This window comes from Zingiber officinale, chromosome 9B, assembly GCF_018446385.1.
Source record: "Zingiber officinale cultivar Zhangliang chromosome 9B, Zo_v1.1, whole genome shotgun sequence".
NCBI lineage: Eukaryota > Viridiplantae > Streptophyta > Magnoliopsida > Zingiberales > Zingiberaceae > Zingiber > Zingiber officinale.
This window is the reverse complement of record NC_056003.1, coordinates 105741123-105759336: the sequence shown is the minus strand read 5'-3', so window position 1 is coordinate 105759336 and position 18214 is coordinate 105741123. Positions and strand designations below refer to the sequence as shown.

At 36.5% G+C, this 18214-nt stretch overlaps 1 protein-coding gene across 2 annotated transcripts in view; it reads right to left on the bottom strand.

Annotated features, from left to right (window-relative positions):
- LOC122022689 (1,4-alpha-glucan-branching enzyme 3, chloroplastic/amyloplastic-like) overlaps window positions 1-18214 on the bottom strand; it is a 56673-nt gene that overhangs the window by 15745 nt on the left and 22714 nt on the right. For both annotated transcript variants that reach the window (XR_006123061.1, XM_042580746.1), the window contains exons 11-16: window positions 17622-17724; window positions 15598-15735; window positions 7259-7330; window positions 6241-6345; window positions 484-561; window positions 241-348 (exon numbers count right to left, since the gene is read on the bottom strand). Coding sequence is in view for 1 of the 2 variants with exons in the window: in XM_042580746.1 (XP_042436680.1) it covers window positions 241-348; window positions 484-561; window positions 6241-6345; window positions 7259-7330; window positions 15598-15735; window positions 17622-17724 (604 nt within the window). In the remaining variant the exon portion in view is untranslated. The remainder of the gene's footprint in view (window positions 1-240; window positions 349-483; window positions 562-6240; window positions 6346-7258; window positions 7331-15597; window positions 15736-17621; window positions 17725-18214) is intronic.

Below are 18214 nucleotides of genomic sequence, written 5' to 3'. Positions count from 1 at the left end.
TACTAAACCATAAAATATAGGTTAAGATTTTTGAATGACACATGGAAGAAACACGCCATTATTGTCAAGACAACATTATGATACAATAAACATGAAAATATAGCTTATTATAGCCAAATTAATCAAAGGTATAGCGATAAGACATTTCTAGTAAAGCAAATTAATGACTTTTGAGAACCAACAATAAACACAAAGGTACAACAATAATTCCACACAAAGCCAATGGACTGAAATCCTTACTTTATCAAAATTGAAAAGTTGCCCGTGCAAATCGGTCATTAGCAAATCCCATTGACGGTTTGCCAAAGCAAATGAATATTTGTTGCTTGCCAATGGAAACTCGATTCTCTATTGAGAAAATAAAACACCATAAGACTAATTATTGTGTTCCAGAAGGAAGCATATCATCACAACAAGAAATAAAATAAAACAAGAAAAAAATAGACTGAAAATAAAGAAAAAGATAAAATGAGAAAACCTCACATTTGGATGTCCGAATTCATTCCCCATAAAGTTTATGTAAGCACTTCCACTCATTGTAAATGTGAGTAATTTGATCATCTGAAATATGATATCGGAAGTGGTTAAATATCTCAGAAAGAAACTTCTATGAATATGCCGACTCATGTTCACAAAAAAGAAAGAGAGAAGATAACTAGTATTCTAGAGGAAGATAATCAGAACCATCAGAAATGTACCTTTTCAGATAAGCAATAGCAATTTTTTATGCATAATCCAGCAGTTGCAAGAACAGATTGTGGAGTATGAGGGATTGGATAGTCAAAGGAATAACTATGATAAATCTACAGCTAAATTCAATTAAATATAAATCTGATAAACTTAGGTCCGACGATCGAACCTAAGTTTTGATAATGGCAAATGGTTCAAAGTTAAGATTGTTTGTGGTCTAACGTGTTTGATCAAGTTTGCATGAAAGTCCTAAGTGTACTTAGACAAAAGTCCTAATTGCGGTTAGGCAGGTGGAAAATCCTAGAGGGTGGTAACCCTAGGTCCTAGGGAGTGGTAACCCTAGGCGAAAAAGTCTTGACGGGTCGAAGGCTTGGGCAAAAACCCTAGGGTTGGGGACTCTAGGTGGAAAGTCCTGGTGGTCGCGGACCAGATGAAAAGAATGGACGGGTCGTGGAGCGAACGTCCAGCAGAAAGTCCTGGAGCCTCGGGCGCTGAGCAAAAATCCAGTCGGTCTGGAGGACCGATCTAGCAACAGATAAACTCTCCTGAGTGGAGTAAGTGAGGACGTGCTCCCCGGTGAAGGAACAATAGGAGTCGGTTCGACCTAGGATTTTCGGATGGAAATTCAAAATCAGGACCGGACAGTCCGGTGACGGTCAAATATTTATCTTAATCTGATTTTATTGTGCTTAACTCTGTTTTGCAAGATATGTTTTATATTTTGGACTAACACATCTTGCAGGTAGTGAAAAAGATGTAAAGCCTCGGATGAACAATACCCGAGGCGCCCTCCATGGAGTTTGGAAGCGCCTCGGGTGCACTAGTCGAAGATCTCCGCGCAGTAGGCCAGAGGGCGCCCTTCATGGAGTTGGAGGTGCCCTGGACATTGGGTGGAGGGCGCCCTTCATGAGCTTGGAGGCGCCCTCAGGCGGATAAGCAGCGAGGGAGGCAGAGCTTATCGACGCAGCGATTTCAGCGGGGCTGGAGGTGCCTTCCATGCGGTTGAGGGCGCCCTCAACAGGCTATATAAGCCTGTCTCGACCAGATGCCTGAACACAACTGAAATTCACGATTCTTCTACTGTGCACTGCTAACGAAACAATCCGACAAAGCTGTAAAGCTATTCCGACAACCACAAGCTCGACTTTCTCCATTCTTGAGTTGTTGGCATACTTTTAATTTATTGCATTTAAATTGTCATACTCCTCTTGTAATATTTCCGGATTGATAGTGAATTGTCCAAAGTAAACACTCAGCGAATGCAGGCCTTGGAGTAGGAGTCGCGGCTCCGAACCAAGTAAATCTTGGTGTTCGAGTTTGCAATTGTTTCTTTTATTTCCATTACATAACGTTTACTCTGATCGATTGTTTTAAAACGACGTGAAAGTCACGAGCGCTATTCACCCTCCCCCCCTCTAGCACTTTCGATCCTACATCCACAACAAAATGAAGTTGCCGAACATAAAAACAAACCTCCTGTAAGTAACTCGTTCTCTAATGTTTTCCTCTAATACACTCCAAAATCTTCTAGGGCGATGTCGTCTCTACCGCCACATACCTCATCAACTGTATACCATCACGCATCATCAACTTCCAAAGCCGAGTTCAACATCTTCTCCAATCTTTCCCACACACTAAACTTCTTCGGTCACTCCAATCTTTGGGTGCACATCCTTTGTCCACATCTACAAACATCATCGGGGGCAAACTTGACCCTTACTCCACTAAATGCATTTTACCTGGATATTCATCCTTCAAAAGGGATACAAATGTTACTCACCTACCACCAAGAAAACCTTCATCTCTATGGATGTCACATTCTTTGAAAATCAGACATACTACCCCAAGTCCGATATTTAGGGAGAGAAATTGAGAGAATATCATCCCAAAGAGCTTGAAATAATCCCTAAGACCCTAACACAAACACTATGTCTGAGCCTACTCTTGACACAAACACTATGCCTTAGCCTACTTCGGACATAAACACATCCCCTACCAAACCTAATCCACCAGAAGAAGTTCGTGTATATACTAGACGAAAAACACACTCAACACGGGTCCAAAAGTTGGAACTAGATCCAGATCATCCTACTGACAATGATACGACCTTAAATCATGAGTCTAATTTACCCATGATCTGGAAATACCAATTGCTTTAAGGAAAGGGGTTAGATCATGCACAATGCACTCCATTTCTAATTTCATCTCTTATGAAAGGCTATCCTCAAAATACCGAGCATGTATAGCCTCCTTCGACAACATTTAGGTCTCATCCAACATTAATGAAACTCTAAATCAGACAAAATGAAACCGGCAGTAAATGAGGAGATAAGGGCACTACAGAAAAATGACATTAGGTCCATCTATGAACTACCAAAAGGAAAAACAAATAATTGGGTGCAAGTAGATATTCAAAGTCAAACACAAGGTGGGCGGAACAATTGAAAGATTGAAGACACGACTGGTCGCAAAGGGTTTCTCACAGTCTTATGGAATAGATTATCAAGAGACCTTCGCTCCAGTCGTTGTACTTAACACAATCAGGATTCTCCTTTCCTTGGCCGCTAACAAGAACTGACAACCCCACCAATTGGATGTCAAAAACACCTTTTTAAATAGAGACTTGGATGCAGAATTCTATATGGAAGTTCCATCTGGAATCAGACCATACCCTAACAAACCACGCAGATTACACAAATCCTTATATAACCTCAAACAATCCCCTAGAGCGTGGTTTGACAAGTTTGCCACATCTGTAACCAAACACAGGTACAAACAGTATCAAACGAACCACTCTGTTTGTCAAAATCTCAATTGACAACAAAATCACCATTCTTATTGTTTGAGTGGACAACATCACTATCACATGGGACAACGAGAAAGAAATAGTTGTACTAAAGGAGCTCCTCACAAGAGAATTTGAAACCAAAGATCTCGGATATCCAAAACTCATCCTAGGAATGGAACTCGCAAGATTGAAATAAGGTATTTGTCTTTCACAACAAAAATACACTATAGATCTACTAAAGGAAGTTAGAATGCTTGGATGCAAACCAGTGGATGCCCCGATGGATGGATCAAATAAAATTGGTTCAGAAAATGGCCAAGCACCAACAGATAGGGGGGATACCAACGACTTATAGACAGACAGCTCTATCTATCACACACTCGACCAGATATCGAATTTTCTATATGTGTGGTAAGCCAATTCAAGAATCATCCCATAGAAGAACACATGAAAGCCATTTATAGGATTCTCAAATATCTTAAAAGTACTCTGAGCAAAGGGCTACTAGTCCGGAAAACTGAAGACACGGGCATACACGTTTACACGGATGCATATTGGGTTGGAAACATTAATGACAGACGATCAACCTCTGGCTACTGCACGTATGTAATGGGAAATTTGGTGACTTGGAGAAGCAAAAAGTAGTCCGGAGTGGCTAGAAGCAGTGCTGAAGCTGAATACAGGGATCTTGCTCTTAGAATCTGTGAAGGAATATTGATCCGAAGAATTTTGAATGACCTCAGATTCTCTAGTTAAATTGTGGTGCGATAATCAAGCAACTATCAGTATCACCAAAAATTTGGTTCACCACGATAGAACGAAGCACATTGAAATTAACCGACATTGCTCTCCCATGCAACAACTTTGAAAAGCTATGTGGCAAGTTAGGCGTGTACAACATGTACAACCCAACTTGAGGAGTGTTGAAAATAAAATAGTAATTGTAAGCATGCTTTGCCATTTCCCTAGATGTCTTTTGGGCTTCCCTAGCTTCCTTTAATGTCTTCTTGGAAATATGTATTTCATTTACTTTTTTCTTGCTTTACATTGTATTTATAGAATCTCTCTTGTACATTTGCTGCAGCAAGAAATAGAGAACTAGTCCTATTATTTTCACATCTCCTTCAACGTGCAATCCATGGATGATCAAATAAGAAAAAGATTAAGATGTCATGACATGTTCAGCAATGACATGTATAATTGCTTAGTTATAAAGGATGATTGATTGGAGTTTGAGAGATTATGAGTTGAGAAAAACCAAAGAATTAGATAACTAAAAAATAGATTCATCTCTTTCTTAACAATTCAGACTTTTGGGATGAATAGCTAGTCAAGCTACTTTAACATGCTACCCAAATAAAGTTGTCTTGACTTCAAATCTTGCATGTGTTAAAAATATTATCCATGAATCCATGTGTTATGCTTGGACCAGTCTAATCAAGTATATCTAGTTACACAATAGTCTAATGAAGTATACCTACCTACATATTGAGCTCAAGTTTTGGGGATAAGATGTTAGTCAATCAACTTTAACATATACTTACGGAAACTATCAGAATTGAAGTCAACCAATCTATTAGTGGGAAAATATCCATGTAGCATACTTTATGCTATACTAGGAGGGTTATATGCCTTTCTGATATTTGGGAATTCCGCTAGCGGTTGCGCGTCTTCGGATTTATGATTACATCACCCTACTTGATTCTTTGGTCCTAAGGATCAACACTTGGCCACAGGGAACACTATTCTATGCTAGCAAGGCACAACTCATCACTTCTGTGCTTTAGGGAGTGGAGTGCTTTTAGTTGTCCATCTTGCCAATACCTCAGGGTGTTATTGATATGTGCAGACCTAAGGATGAAGGTGGCTTGGAGGTTCGGGACTTGCGAGCTTGAAACCTATCCCTCCTTGGCTAAGGTCTTATGGCAGATACCAAAAATGGACGGCCCTTGGATCAAATGAGTTAATTATACCTGCGGTGAGCTAACAACATGGGAGTCCTTAGATTCCCCTCTGATCAATCACTGCAAATACGGGATCTGTTGGATAGAGATTAACAGATTGGTTTAGGGGGGGGGGGGGGGGGGGGGGTTGGCCAAATACTTCCTTAGGCATTCTATTCCTAAAAAGTCATGGGTTCGAATAGTGTGGAGGACAATCTTACTGTCAAGTCATGCGACCTTCTGGATGTTGGCACAGAGGCATTTTCCCACCAAGGACAGAGAGAATTATCGGGAGAATCGATAGTGTACAAGTGCGGGAGAGCATCTATTCTTTGGCTGCCCCCACCCCTTATTGCTGGATTATGGAGGAGGATTAGAGATTGACTATATATGACACTGGAGATGTCCACCTACCAGAGAGCAATGAGAGCCTTTGGTCGACACTACCATGGTAGCAGGGTGTTGACAAAGGCTCGTCATCTAGCCTTATCATCTGTTATTTATTATGAATAACGAGCTAGAAACTCTAGTTTCTTTGGTGAGGGACAATTAAACATTAAAAGGATTTTCAAGAGTGCACAACTTCATATATACCGGTCCTTGTGAGTTTTACTCTGATCTTATACTTTGTCAGATATGAGTAACTCCTAAGGAATAACTCCTGTACTCTTGGTTCATACTATACAATTTTTTACTTATCAAAAAAAAAATAAAGGATAATAGTTCCAAACTACAGGCAAGCAAATATTTGGAAAATAGGAAGGTACCACAAAAACTAGCACGATTTCTTGAAAGGTAAATTATTTTTTATTAACATACTTTATGTAGTGCAGAGCCTCTAAACAGAAGATTGTCAGATCCACTAATATGCTCATCAGTCTTACTGAACAAAATCTCTGCAAAGGACCGTCCTCCTGATATAGACTGCATTAGATCATCAAAATGTATAATTAGTCATCAATTAGGAAAAAAACTAAGTTAATGTTACATTAGAGATTGAGTTAGGTCAGATAGAGATAGTAACTAAAATACAAACTGGTGTTTGCCTTATCATTTAGGGAAGATGATATGCTTTTATTTAGGCGTTTCCTCCAATTTCATGCACTCATGCCAATTCAAGACTTTTATTTGCTATATAATTTCTTGCCCTAAGTTACATGAATTCAATCATTGTTATGTTGATTGCTCCGCACTTTAAGTTAGAACTATTGGTGCTGAACCTGATAAACTATGACCCCCTCAATCATTAAATCAATTTTTTTTTCACATCCTGCCTAGTGGTTGTACATAATAAAATAAAACAGACATTTGCAGGTTCACAAATATTTCACTGTCTAATCTGTCTTATTATGTTGTTTAAATTTTCCTACTTTAACAAGAGAAGCAAGATGACTATCATCACTGCTGCTGCTATTGGTCATTAGTTGATTGTAGAGCCAAAATATGGTAGGTAAATTATGGTACATGGCCACAAGTACCAAACTGCCCACAATTTGATTACTGGTAGTGACCCAGGATAAAAGCCTTGACTGAAACAGTAGGAGAAAACTCATCTATGACAAGGATCTTAATTGATGCAAAAGAATGGACTTCGTTTCAGAAACATTGATGTGAACTGGTAAGATTTATAGCAATATAGGTTAATCTAGTTATAATTGGAAAATATTCTTGAAAGCACAGAAGGTTCTCATCATCAAATAGTATGGATAAACTACTTCAGTTGGATAGTCCAAAACCAAATAAATTGAAGAATAACTAGAGAAATAAGCTTCAAAGAGAAAATTAGATAACATAGATACCAAGCTCATCAGAGCCTATGAGACACAATAAGTGCTACCTGATTATGATTCTCAGCATACAAGAGCATATTATGTCTGTTTAGCTGATTGCTCAGAAGTACACTCACAATCTGCACTAGACATATAGGTAAATTGTTAGATTAGGATACAAGTTAGAAACAACAGTTATCCTATGAAACAAAAGTAAACAATAAAAGTTATCATTCTAACTCTGATGAAAGATAATTCCAATGTATATATTATTAAGACATTTTGTGTATTATAACACTCAGTGAATTGGAACTTTGTTTAACCATGTATACAATAATATCAAATGGTACAGGTGACATAAACAACTCACAGTGAAGGGCAAATTTTGACCCAATTTCATTGTGGGATTATAGTCAATGCTATCACACGGTTTGGTTTCTTTGCACAATCCCCATTCAAGGCTATGGGTTTCATAGTGCGACAAAACCCTAGTTTCCTCTTCCCATCTCTATGTATAAAATCACAATTTTATATTTCTTCAAAACCTTTTCTCCTCAACCTCCTGCCACTGTCATGGAAGCCTAGCCACAAAACTCTCCTACCTTCCTTAAATCAGCTTGTGATTTCTTGCTTGCTCAGCTTTCTCCCTGAAATTTGTATGTGATTTGCTGCCCACCCAATTCTCATAGCTCTTGCTCTCTCGTACCTCATTCATCGTGAATGAGTAAAATGTTGTTGGTTTCATTATAAAATTCAAACCCAGGCATACAATGCCGAAACAGACTATTATTATTTTCTCCTTTTTTTCTCATGCACAGAATATCTTTGTCTGTCTCGTTAGTTTTCAGCTTTCTGCCATTGGGTGCCCATCCTACATGGGCAATTCTCAAATGCCATTAGGTCTCATTAAAGATTGCACAGGTGTTCAAGATTGAAGATCTACAATAAACTATCGTGTGCTTTTAAGATGTTCCATACCCTAAAAAAGTTTTAAAAATAAAAAAGAAAGGAAAATGCAGTGACAAAATGTCATGCAAAGGCACAATACATGCAACTACCCTAATAGCTACATGTGAGCTTGTTTAGCTTAAACAACTAATAACAGAGATGAGTATTGCTTCTGTTGAACCAATAAACTATGTTACTATTATCAATATATATTAGTTACTATATCTGTATATATTATTCATCATATTATCAGTATATATTAGTTAATATATATATGTCAATTAGACTAATTGTTAATTAGTTCTAAAAATAGATCCCTAGTTTGTAGATAAATGTCTCACTCTGATAAATTATATGGATTTTTTTTCTCTCAAGTATCATGGTATCAGAGCCTTAGTGATTAGAAATTAGGGTGCATCTCCGCCGATTCACTCCCTCCTCCCACAAGCCCTCTACTGCATACGCCCTGCTAAGAAACAATCCTAACCAAATTCCAGACAATCGAAGAAATTAGGGCAAATCCTCTGAGAGAGAGAAAAAACTTGCCGCGACCGGACTACCTATTTCGCGTTCGCGCTCGTCTGTTGCCACGACAACTTTTCCGCCGCATCAATTCGCAATCGAGCGGCCCATTGTTGTAATCGCACTCGCCTCGTGCCACGACAACCTTAGCGTTGCTTCTTGCTATAGCAGTCACATGCGCGTCCGACCCAGCTAAGTTGCCACCCCTGCCATGGGGCTTCTTCTTCTTGTCTTGCTTCACCACTTTCGATGTCTGCCCTTAGACCTTTCCGACGCAAGATAGAGATCCGTGCACCTTAGCTGCAGAGGCTCCATCTCCTATCACTGCTTTTTCTCTTCTCCTGTTGCTGTGCTTTCTCTTCTCTTGTTATTGTTGTGTTTTCTCTTTCCGACGCAAACTAGGGATCTATGCACCTTAGCTATAGAGGCCCCATCCATCTCCTGTTGCTACATTGTCTCTTCCCACCGTTGCTGCATTTTGGTCGATTGTCCTTCTCCCATGGGATAAAAGCTTATGGCTGAGAATAAGCCTTCTATTGTGACAGATGTAGTGCCTGTGATGTCTAAGATCACGTATATAAGCTAAATGGTTCGAACTATTTGAATTGAAGTAAGATTGTTCGTCTTTATCTACGAAGTATTGATAAAGATGATCATTTGATTGATGATCCTCCTAAAGATGATTCAAAACATACATGGCTTGGAGAGGATGCTCGCTTGTTCCTTCAGATTCGGAATTGTATTGATAGCGAGGTAATTGGTTTGATCAATCATTGTGAATTTGTTAAAGAACTGATGGATTATTTGATTTTTTTTTGTACTCTAGAAAAGGAAATCTTTCCCGCATGTATGAGGTTTGCAAAGCTTTTTACCATGTGGAAAAATAAGAACAGCCTTTGATTAATTATTTTATAGGGTTCAAAAAGACATGAGGAGCTTAATATGTTGTTGCCCTTTAGCCCTGATGTGAAGGTTCAACAAATCCACTGTTTCTTTTCTCTATGTTTTCTCTTTCCAACACAAGCTAGAGATCCGTGCACCTTAGCTACAGAGGCATTATCTCTTGTTGTTGATTTTTCTCTTCTCCTGTTGCTGTGCTTTCTCTGTGCACCTTAGCTGCAGAGGCATTATCTCCTGTTGTTGATTTTTCTCTTCTCCTGTTGCTGTGCTTTCTCTGTGCACCTTAGCTACAGAGGCATTATCTCCTGTTGTTGATTTTTCTCTTCTCTTTGTTGCATTTTCTCTTCCCACCGTCATTGCATTTTGGTCAATTGTCCTTCTCCTGTGGGATAAAAGCTTATGGTTGAGAATAAATCTTCTATTGTAATGGATGTAGTGTCCGTGATGTCTAAGATTACGTATCATAAGCTAAATGGTTCGAACTATTTGGATTAAAGTAAGACTATTCATCTTTATTTATGAAGTATTGATAAAGATGGTCATTTAACTGATAATCCTCCTAAAGATGATTCGAAATATACATGGTTAAGAGAAAATGCTCGCTTATTCGTTTAGATTCGGAATTGTATTGATAGTGAGGCAATTGGTTTGATCAATCATTGTGAATTTATTAAAGAACTGATGGATTATTTGAATTTTTTATACTCTAAAAAAGAGAATCTTTCCCGTATGTATGAGGTTTGCAATGCCTTTTAACATGTGAAAAAATAAGATCAACCTTTGATTAATTATTTTATGACATTCAAAAAGGCATATGAGGAACTTAATATGCTACTGCCCTTTAGCCCTAATGTAAAGGTTCAACAAATCTAACGAGAGCACATGTCTAAGCTTCTTTGTTGGCCTATCTCCTCACTTTGAGTCTGCTAAGTCACAAGTTCTCTCTGGTTCTAAGATCTCCTCTACAAGATGTATTTAGTCACATTCTTCGTACAGAAAACAAGATGTATTTAGTCACATTCTCCGTATAGAAAGTACTACACCTGTTCCACTTAGTGGTGCTTTAGTAAGTCGTAATACTAATTATGTGCCTGGAAGATCAACAAGTCACAATGAAAACAAAGGAAAAGGCTCCCAGGACTTGCAAATTCGACTGCCAAATTCTAGTGGTATTGTATGCAATTACTATTGTAAGTCAAGCCACACAAAGTTTGAGTGTAGAAAGTTTCTGTACAAAAATCAGCAAAAACACTTGACCCATATTGCATTCACTAATGACGCCGCTGATAAATCAGTCCTTATTTCTGCAAATGAATTTGCCAAATTCTCAAAATATCAGGAATCATTCAAGTCGTCATCTCCCTTTGTCATTGTTATTGCTGATTCAGGTAAACAAATATGTTTTCTTTCCTTATCCTCCAAAATAGGTCATTGAATCATATGACTAATAATTCTAATCTCTTTTCTACTTTTCAATCCAAAGCTAACACTCATGCTGTTACTATAGCTGATGTGTCTCCATCTTGTGATTGTGGGTCTGGCATTATCAATCCAACCCCTTTGCTTTCTCTGCCTTATATTTACCTAATTTATCCTTTAATTTGCTCTCTGTTAGTCAATTAACTCATAATCTTAACTGTTGCGTCTCATTTTTTTTCTTCTAATTATTGCTTATTTTAGGATCTTTTGACAAACATGAGTCTAGAGGCCTTTACATTCTTGACACACCGCTCTCAAATTCTTTTGCTTGCTCCAGTATCACTTCTCCTTTCGAGGCTAGGTTGGGACATTCATATCTCCCTTTGCTCAAGAAGCTTTGCCCACTATATGGTAAGGTGTCTTCATTAGATTGTAAGTCGTGTCAGTTTACAAAACATCACAATCTTAATTTGAGTCCAAGAGTAAATAAACGTGCTATTATTCCTTTTGAATTAGTTCATTCTGATATTTGGGGTCCTTGTCCTATTTTATCTAAACTTGGTTTTAGGTATTTTGAAGGGGAGCCTTGGCGCAACGGTAAAGTTGTTGTTTTGTGACCAAAAGGTCACGGATTCGAATCTTGGAAACAGCCTCTTGCAAAAAGCAGGGTAAGGTTGCGTATAATGGATCCTTCTCTAGGACCCCACATAACGGGAGCTTCGTGCACCGGGCTGTCCTTTTTTGGTTTTAGGTATTTTGTTACTTTTGTGGATGATTATTCTCATGTAGCCGGATTATATTTAATGAAAAATCATTCCTGTTTTGTGCTTTTTGTGTTGAGATTAAAACTCAGTTCAATACGTGCATCAGTACTTTGCGAAGTGATAATGCTAAAGAATATACGTATTCAATCGTATATATGTCAGAATGACGTGCTTCATGAAACCTCTTGGGTTGACACTCCATCCAAAATGGTATGGTTGAACGTAAAAACAGACATCTTTTTGAAACTGTAAGGGTCCTTTTATTTTAAATAAATGTTCGCAAACCTTTTTGGACTAATGTAGTTTCTACAGTATGTTTTCTCATTAACGACATATCATCCTCTGTTCTTTATAGTGAGCCCTTACAAAATCCTTTTTCCCAATAAGTCATCTTTCCTATTAACCCTAGGATATTTGGTAGTACTTGTTTTATTCGGGATGTTCGCCCACATGTCACTAAATTAGATCTTAATTCTTTGAAGTGTATCTTCCTTGGTTATTCTCGTCTTCAGAAAGGTTATAAGTATTATTGTCCCAGTATTAACAAATATCTTGTCTCAATTGATGTTACCTTCGTAGAAGACACACCTTATTTCCCGTTCTCACCTATTCTAACTCATCAAAGGGAGGATGATGATTTGTTGATGTATTATATCACATCGTCCGCACCTGTCCCGAAACCGGCTCGCCTCCTATTATTCAAGTTTGCTCCTAGCATCACCCTCTAGATTCATGTTGTGCACCTACTATTCTGTCATCAGATCCAGTCCCGAACGATGATCCTATTGTGTTACACAAAGGTAAACGCTAGTGTTTTACTTATCATACTTCTTTTATTTCTTATAATGGCTTGTTGTCTTCCTCTTGTTTTTTTATTACTTCACTTTACTCTATCTCTATTCCTAAGACTATGCATGAGGTCATATCTCATTCTGGTTGGAAAGATGTAATGGTAGAAGAGATGAATGCTTTAGATGACAATGACACTTGGAACTTGACCGATCTACCTTTAGGGAAATAGGCTATTGGATGTAAATGAGTATTCGCAGTTAAAGTCAATCAGAATGAGTCAGTTGCTAGATTAAAGGCTCATCTTGTCGCTAAAGGCTATGCTCAATGCTCAGATCTATAGAGTGGATTATTATGACACGTTTTCTCCTGTTTCAAAGTTGACATCCATTCAACTGTTTATTTCAATGGCCGCCATCAACTTGATATCAAGAATGTTTTTCTTCCAGGTTTTGTTGCTCACAGGGAGTCAGGGCAAGTTTCTCGTCTTCGAAAATCTTTGTATTGTTTGAAATAGAGTCCTCGTGCTTGGTTGGGAAAATTCAATTAGGTTGTTGAAAATTTTAGTATGATGAAAAGTCTAATTATTCTGTGTTCTACAAGTAGTCAGTAGTTTGTATCATTTTATTAGTTGTCTATATGATGATATTGCTATCACTGGAAGTGATACTACGAGAATCTCATCTGTTAAATCTTTCATTCTTACTCAGTTTCATACGAAAAACTTGGGGTGCTAAAGTATTTCTTCGGTGTTAAAGTTATGAGAAAAAAGGCATATTTCTATCTCAGATAAAATATGTTCTCGACTTATTAACTGAGATGGAAAAATTTGGGGCAAAACCTTGTAGTGTTCCAATGACTCGGCGCATGTATCTCACATGAGATAGGAAACTATTTGAACATCCTGAGAGATATCGAAGATTAGTTGGGAAGTTGAATTACCATACCGTGACTTGTCCAGATATTGCATATTTGGTAAGTGTTGTCAGTCAATTTATGTCATTCCAACCGTTCATCATTTGGCATGTTTCAAAATGGATAGAAGATCTACTTTAGGTTATTGTATCTTTGTAGAGGAAATTTAGTCTCATGGAAGAATAAGAGGCAAAATGTTGTGTCATGATTCAGTGCAAAGTCAGAATATAGGGCTATGGCACCGTCTGTGTGCGAGATAATGTGGACATATCAACTCTTGACTGAAGTAGGACTTAAAATTCCAATACCAATTAAACTATGATGTGATAACCAAGTTACTTTCATATTGCATCAAATCCTGTATTTCATGAGCGAACTAAGCATAATAAAATTGATTGTCATTTTGTTCGTGAGAAAATTTAACAAAGTTTAATTTCTACAAGATATGTGAAGATTAGAGAACAACTCAGGGACATCTTCACAAAAGCTTTAAAAAGAGTTCGGACTTGAACTTGGGGGGAGTATTACCAAGATATATTAGTTACCATATCTGTATATATTAGTTACCATATTATCGGTATATATTAGTTAATATATATCTACCAATTAGCCTAATCATAATTTCCTAAAAGTAAATCCCCAATTTGTATATAAATATGCCTCACTCGATAAATTATATGGATTATTTTTATGTAAGTATCTGTTACCAAGTTCAAGCTACCTGCACATCACCTCCAATTTAGGTTTTAATGCAAGGACAAAGCACATACAAGGTAGACTACTATTTTGTCAAAGAGAAAAGTAAACAAAAGAGATCATTAGATCTTTTGTTACTTTGATAATCAATTAGCAGGTTTACCAAGCCAATGAAAGGTCTTTGAATTGAATATATTTGTAAAACTTTAGGAATCAAGGATATCTTTGAACCAATTACGAGATATATTTATATAAGGGTCCTAGATGTAAATATTCTTAACATAACTTTAACATGTTTGACCAAGTAGTAGGCAATATCATTTGGAAACAGCAAACAAAGAACAATCATTTCTTTGTTTATTTTCTGTCATTGTCATCTTGAATCATGGTTTAAAATCTTGTGTCATGTCGGACGACATGGGCAAGACTTATTGTTCCGCCCGCCAACTAGCATGGCACCAACATGACCCCGGAAGGCCCTGCGGCCTCACGGACGCATCGTACAAATGGAGGCCTCGCAACAGTCTCGGGCCACCAAAAGCCTCACGCAAAACCGCGATGGGCAGCACAAGGCCACTGAGTTTTATTTTTTAAATGGTTAATTCTTTCCCCTCTTAATTCTTTCTCCTTCATTCTCATATTTTATTTATTTTTTTATTACTTTCATCCTTAAACACATGAAAAAAATTCATTTTTACTTATTTTTTCTTATTCCTTTCCTCCTTAAATATATATGAAAAAATTTCCTCTTAGACGGATTAAAATCAATTTAATTTAAATCTACTTTATCCTAATCACTATGTCTAGACTTTAATTAATCCTAAATTGAGTTTTTTCTCAATCCTAATTTTTAAAATATTAGTTTAACTTGATAGTAAATATTTATAGTAATCAAATATTATAATAATATTTTTTTAATTAATATATTTTATATTAAAAAGGTACCGAAACTAGATCGGAACAATATGATACCGAAACTGTATTATTCCGGTAATAAACTGAAACTCCGATTCGGCTCAAAATTTTAAACCGTATCTTGAATTTACCCAATGAAGTAACAAAAGGCATGGGAATGGCAGTCAACTAGATCTTGAAAAGCATATCTCGAGATTATGTTCACAAACAATCAAATACTAATATGATCCTGTAGATCCCTTGGTCAGACCACTAAATACGTTGACAATTAGTATTTGAAAGCATAAATTGGTCACATTTTCTTCTGTTCTCTAGAATTAATAGCTTTTCATTTTCTTTTTCTTTTTATTTTTTCTTTTATAAAAGGGTTGAAGCGTGGAATCCAAAGAGAAAATAGAACAAGGTTGTAACTAAGCAATCTAATTTTGCAACCTTTAGGATATGTTAAAGCTGAAGTATAATGAATAAAGGATGAACAAATAACTTTGTAGACAAGGAAATTTTTACAGCAAATCGGCTGTCTGATTGCATTCAGATACCTTATTCATGCTCCAGTCTTGATCTGGGACATTCTCAAGCAGCCACAACCACATTTCAGACACAGAAGAGTTAACCCAGTAGTCAAATCCCAAACCGCCTTGAGTTGTTGGCTCACACAATCCAGGATAAAATGTGGCCTAAAATATAAAAAAGAAAAGCTCATCAAGTCAAACAAGTATGAACAATAAAAGGTTAGCTTTGTAACTGAGACCAATGTTATCAAATGAAATAAACCAACTAGAAATTGTTCTAGTTTTCATGTTCTTAATTTATTACATAGCTATGCAACTGAACAAATATAAGTGTGAAACAAAATCACCATAGATAGAGCAATTTCATAGTTCACCAAAATATATGTTACACAAAGAGAAATAGTATGATATTGGTACAGACCCAGGGATAGCATACTGCTGGTGAAACTTGGCTAGCCTTGTGAGCTAGTTGGAAGAGTGAGTGATCTTGATGATAATTAGTGTTTGATGGAAAATGAGAGCACAAGATCTCAAAAGATGTATGCAGCTTGGGAGCTTGGAGAATAAACATTGTCCTTTTTTTTAATGGTTTGTTGTCATTTTGCATATAGCAAGTACCAAAATAATATTTCTCTCCCTCGTCTGTTGTCTGCCTGTTGGTTACTGCCCTTCTAAATTTCCCATGACTCCTTTTGCCCCTTCACTTTTAATGGTCTCAATTCACCCATGTCCACCACCTAACAGCTAACCTCTCCCCAGCCAAAAGATGCAGGTTATTATCTTGATGTGTAGTAATATTGTCAGCTTCCTTGTTTTATTATCTGAATGGTGCTTTTTCGATCTTCATGCTAGATCTTCTAGAGTTTCTAAGTGTGGGTAAGAAATCAGATACAGCAATTCAGAAACTTCAAATGTTTTAAATTCAATACAATTCTAGCTATTTTGAACTGTTTTATATTTATATTCCAATTTCCTTGGCTGGATTTGGTGGTTATTGGTCATTTCTTGTGCTACCGTTCATCTTATATTTGCCTGTTTACACTGAATTATATATTTCTGTTTACACTGAATTATATTCCAACTTTCTGGTGTATGATTATGAGATTAAGAAAAATTTATCCAGGGCCCTAATAGTTCAGCATCAAAATACAAACTTTCTTGTACCACATGCCAAAAATTTTAATGGTGTTGCTCCTTTGTTTACTTGCTCTTTGGGGGAAAAAAGAAAATATTTCCTGACTACTTAATTTGTTGTTTCAATAGAATCCTCGGTTTTCTGAAAACTTCAGAGGAAAATTCATAGGAATAATGGATTCTTTTTATAAACTTTCCCCAACATAACATCTCATAAATTTTCAGAAATAGGAGACTTTTTCAAGAGCAATTAAGATTGATTTTAAAACAAAGGATGTCAGTAAAGCTTCTATTTTAAACAAAGTGAAAATTTAGAGGAGTTGGTGAGCCAACTGATGTCATTTGTTCAATTCATGTATAATGTCTAATGGTTTACTTTGAACATTGTTCATGATATTGCTTTCAACTATATACTTCTATATTTAATGTGATTTACTAATTACTAATATATACTTGTATATATACATTGTTATTTATCTTATAAATAAGTACAACTGTGCCATTCTGGTAAGAAACTGAAATACCAACACAGCTCATGATTTTAAACAATGCTATTAATGTTCACTGTTAAGGTTTGACTGATGAATACTTATCAATATAAATATGTTATGCATAATGCATTTTCCATACATATAGTGTATTATTGTCACTATAATAGTTTTAAATATTTTATTAATATAGATATCATGTGTGGTCACATATATGAGCTACATTACATGGTAGGTTGATCACATAACAACTGCATACACTTTTAAAAAATTTGGCATATACAAAAGTTTGATTTTGGAGGATTAAGTTTATTGAAACTACAATTTATAGATAAATTGGTTGTATCATAAGATATTGGAACGATTCACTTAATATTGAAAACCAGGTTGCCTAATGAACATGGACAGATGACAAGTTAAATGACTTACGTCTTCAGCAATTGTAATAATATCAGGATAAAGTTCATGAAGCATCTCATTTGCCAGGGTAAGGTATATTAAAGCATCCTTATCAACATACTGATTGCAATACCTAAAAGAGAGAATATCAATCTGGCATCATAACACATAAAAGGAGAATGCAAGAAGAGAAACAATATAAAAATTAGTAGAAAACAAAAACCTTAAACTGTAATTACTAGGGATGCTCTTGAATATAAACCAACCTTAAGCTAAGCTAATTATGCAAGTATAAGCAAAAAATGTTATACATGTAGAGCTTTTAATTTATGAAACAGAAACTAGAAAGACAGCCTCACAGCATGTTAATCAAATGTAATATACCCAAATTGCCAACCAACAATGATTAGGCCAGTGTGGAAATGAATATGAGGAAAAGAGTTCTAGCGTGTCTATATCCATTGGGTAATAGGAGAAACTAGAAAGAGCAAAATTTCACTAGATAAACTCAAATGGGTAACTAAGTCATGGTTAACTCCTGAGACAAAATTGTGTTCAATGTAGGATATCAACATTTACCCATGGAAACAGAAGCATGTCTAAGCAGAAGAACTCGCCACCTA